This window comes from Sipha flava, unplaced genomic scaffold (assembly GCF_003268045.1).
Source record: "Sipha flava isolate LNK unplaced genomic scaffold, YSA_version1 51_pilon_pilon, whole genome shotgun sequence".
NCBI lineage: Eukaryota > Metazoa > Arthropoda > Insecta > Hemiptera > Aphididae > Sipha > Sipha flava.
In genome coordinates, this window is record NW_020273468.1 from 12,388 (window position 1) to 16,607 (window position 4,220).

The window sequence follows — 4,220 nt, forward strand, 5'->3', positions numbered from 1 at the left end:
AATCAAAATATTCAGGTCTATATTTATATTGTTATTATTTTTGTAGTGTGATAATTTCAATGTTACTTTTATTGTTAAATAATTTAAATATTTACTTTATTGTTAACACTATGTTTTCTCTATTTGTAATTAAATACTCTATATTTGCCATAATAACTAGCTTTATCCTTATCCATTTGGTATCCTTCGGTATATTTGATTACAATTTATAACTAAGTGGTTGGTAGAATGTAAACGAAGGTAGTTCCTTCCCTCAATACAGTAATTTTACCCAGAAAATTAAAACACTGGAGACTGAGTTTGAATTCATGATTGTACATTCTGCATTATTATAATAATATAATATAATATATTATTATAATATCTGTTATAATTACGTGAAAGATGATACTTCTATATTTTTTTGGAAAAATTGTTTGATAATTAGATGTTTGATCATGTTACATCATTAAACCTGATGATGAAATTTGTAGATACTTATACTAATATAGTACTCTTTTGTTAATGAGGTTAATCCATCCTCTTTTGTTGAAAATCATAATATTATTAGTCACCAGACTGTATTTCAATCGATTCCTGCATTCCACCCGATCCCCGATATTGCTTTATTTTAAACGATATAGTACGAAAAAATAATGTAACATTCAATCCGTGTATTGTGTGCAGCAAAGTCAATATTTACAAACGTATGTATTATGTGCATGGTGCGTTGAGAGAATAATAAAAATTAAACAAAATTACATTGTGCATAAGGTATATTTTTAGACATAATATTTAAAAATTCTATTAAAAAAAAATTCGTGTGTTAGAATAAAACGTATTACTAAAAATACTAACGTTACACTTTCACGGCCGTAGTTCGTCGTGATAAATTATTTTTAAAAATACCGCGCGGAATCCAGTGAGATTGTAAGTAATCAATTATCGCGCGTTCAACCTAGCCTCCCTGCCGCGTGTATTGTGTTTACAAAAACCTAACCTATAAAATCGACGTCCACTATCTTTCTTTCCGAATGTGTTGGTAGTCTCTCGAAATGTACTTCTAGTTTTCGTGTGTCCAGTAACATTATTTTGTCAAAATGGTAAGTTTTCATCCGTCTTGATCCGATCAACCGTCCTTCCGTCGGCCAATACGTTATTAAATACGAACGCGGACGAAATTCTTTTCTCGATTTTCATTTGCACGTACAATATAACGTTTGGGTACGATGCGAAATATTCCCCGTCGTACCTACTCGCACAGTTTTCGGGTCGACCATCGGTCCAACCCAACGTTGTCGAAAGCGATCTGACGACGGTCGGCCTATTCGATTTTTGACTGTTTCTCCTGCGGATCGTGTCCAAAAGACGCGTTCGTGTTCCGACGAACCGTTGTTTTATTTTCGCTTTGAACACCGGTCGTGTCTCCGGTAGACGGTTGTTCGGCTACTTGAAATTTATATGTGTTTGTGTTCAGAACGTGTTATTCATGGTCATCTTTATGTGTAGGCTAGGGGTCCGAAGAAGCATTTGAAGCGTTTAAACGCACCCAAAGCATGGATGTTGGACAAATTGGGAGGTGTCTTTGCACCGCGTCCCAGCACTGGTCCGCACAAACTCCGTGAGTCGCTTCCGTTACTGATCTTCTTGCGTAACCGTTTGAAGTATGCACTCACCGGAGCTGAAGTTACTAAGATCGTCATGCAAAGGTTGATCAAGGTTGACGGCAAAGTCCGTACTGACCCCAATTATCCTGCTGGATTCATGGGTTTGTTACGTACTGTTTAAATCTTACTATCTGTTTTTTTTTTTTTTTTTTGAGTATTAAACATTTTAATATCCAATATTATTTTGATGTGATTCAGTTTCTTATTTCCAAATTCAAATCTGTATATTTGATATAGTATTGGGTGGTTAAAATTTTATTTTTTATGCATATTCCGCGTACCATAGTATTTGGTTGTAATTTTTATTTATTTTTTTTTTACTTTAATAAATAATATTTTCCTTTTGAATTATATCTTAACTCTTAAATATGTTACTGTATACAATTTTTTGTTTTTCCTAATTTTGATGCATACTATAGGGTTTTCAAGTGCATAAGTGCTTGCATATTTAATAATATAAATCTTTTGCCATAGTTTTTATTAACCATTAAATGTTGTTTATAATTGATTTTTAAATTATATTAATGTACTTAAAAAACAATTGCATCTTAATATTTGCTTAAATTAAATATGATTTTTAAGTAATTTCATACATTCTTTTATCTTAAATTTTTTTAACTAAGATTTAATGATTTAATTGATACCTCAATTATGTGAAACTTCATTAATATAAATTTTAACCTAACTAGTTGGTACCAGGAATAAAAATATTGTTTACTCATATTAAATTCAAAATAACTTCTTAATTAGTTAATTTTATTCTTTCGCCAATAGGTTAGGATAACAAAATCCTTAATATAAAACATTTATTCTTATTATTATTTTTTTTATCTAATATTAATTTAGATTTATAATACAAATAAATATTTCTTTTCATTAAATTATTAAATTTGTTTCCTAACCTATTTCTAACCTACTTATTTTTATTTCCAAATATATTTTATAATAATATAATTAATTAATATGATTAAATTTAATTTAGATTGGATTTTAATATTCTTTGTATCTTTGTAGATGTTATTTCTATCCAAAAGACTGGTGAGCATTTCAGATTAATCTATGACGTAAAAGGTCGTTTCACCATTCACAGAATCACCCCAGAAGAAGCTAAAGTAATTAAATTAAATATAAATGGTTGTTATAAACATTGGCTAACATAGAGTTTGATTATAGTACAAGTTATGTAAAGTTAAGAGAGTTCAAACTGGACCTAAGGGTGTTCCATTCTTAACAACTCATGATGGCCGTACTATCCGTTACCCTGACCCAAACATCAAGGTTAATGATACAATTAGGTACGATATTGCAACATCTAAAATTTTGGATCATATTCGTTTTGAAACTGGTAAGTAAAATATTCTATAGATTTTATAGACACAGTATAATCACATTGCCATTTGTTAAAATATCTAATATTTTATTACAGGAAATCTGTGCATGATCACTGGAGGTCGTAACTTGGGACGTGTTGGTATTGTTACTAACCGGGAAAGACATCCAGGATCTTTTGATATTGTTCACATTAAGGATGCTAATGAACACATTTTTGCCACAAGGTAAGTTCTTTTATTTGAATTTAATTTTAGGTAGAATGTTTTAATTGTGTAATGATATATTTTTTTATTACTTATCTGAATTGGATATAATGTAATTAGTTTTAAATTGTTTTTTTTCAAAATATTTGTGCCATAACTTAGGTTTCTCATTTGAATTCTATCACAATTTTTGGTTTTGTTTTGGGCACGTTTTTGATCTTGATATTGGATTCTTGTAGTGTTCTAAGATTTATTGCTTCTTTTAAAATTAATGCTTATTAAAATATGTCAAAACTTCTTTGTTGATATATACTGTTGTTAAATTAATTTATTATTCAAAAGTAGCTATCTAGAGTCATTTTTAATTTTTAAGTAAAATACAAATAATTTAATTTAGAATTAAATTTTGTTATGAATTGTATATCTATAAATTTAAATGATATCTATTTTCTTAATTTTAATGTTACAATTATTAACTTAATGACAATTGTCTTGTACATTTTGTTTGTATATTAAATAGTATAGAATAATATTTATTAAGTAATTCATTGTGTTTTTTACTTTTAGGTTGAACAATGTATTTATTATTGGAAAGGGGCAAAAGAATTACATTTCTCTGCCAAGAAGCAAAGGAGTTAAATTGACAATTGCTGAAGAACGTGACAAGCGTTTGGCTGCCAAGACCAAGTCCAGCAAACGTTAAAAGTGTTTTTGCCTATTCATGTGATTTGAATAAATTGACTCATAAAATACTAATATGTATTAAATTGTTTTTTCTATATTCCATATAATGTTTTTTTATTTATTGAAAAACAGAAGATGGCCTAATGATAATCTAAAACTTTCTACAAAAAAGAGAAGCAATATTATAATATTTATATATTTTGTGTAAGTTAAACACTTAGAAAAAGAAAAAATTTAAAATTATAGGTTTTAAAAATAAAAAAAAATAATAATCAAATTAATAATTCGATAATTGTATATATGAACAAATAATCACACATGGTATGTAATATAAATTAATAAACTGATATAATCA

The 4,220-nt window shown here is 28.2% G+C and overlaps 1 protein-coding gene across 1 annotated transcript; it reads left to right on the top strand.

Annotated features, from left to right (window-relative positions):
• Positions 1-975: 975 nt before the first annotated feature.
• On the top strand, positions 976-3,939 carry LOC112690705 (40S ribosomal protein S4). The gene is made up of 6 exons (XM_025564773.1): positions 976-1,082; positions 1,489-1,747; positions 2,661-2,758; positions 2,820-2,991; positions 3,073-3,202; positions 3,749-3,939. The coding sequence occupies exons 1-6, from the start codon at positions 1,080-1,082 to the stop codon at positions 3,882-3,884; spliced, it is 798 nt and encodes a 265-aa protein (XP_025420558.1). The 5' UTR covers positions 976-1,079; the 3' UTR covers positions 3,885-3,939.
• The last annotated feature ends 281 nt before the right edge of the window (positions 3,940-4,220 follow it).

Coding starts and splice junctions, on each gene's coding strand:
- LOC112690705 (XM_025564773.1), top strand. Junction 2,759..2,819: donor TCACCCCAGAAGAAGCTAAA/GTAATTAAATTA, acceptor GTTTGATTATAG/TACAAGTTATGTAAAGTTAA. Junction 2,992..3,072: donor TCATATTCGTTTTGAAACTG/GTAAGTAAAATA, acceptor ATTTTATTACAG/GAAATCTGTGCATGATCACT.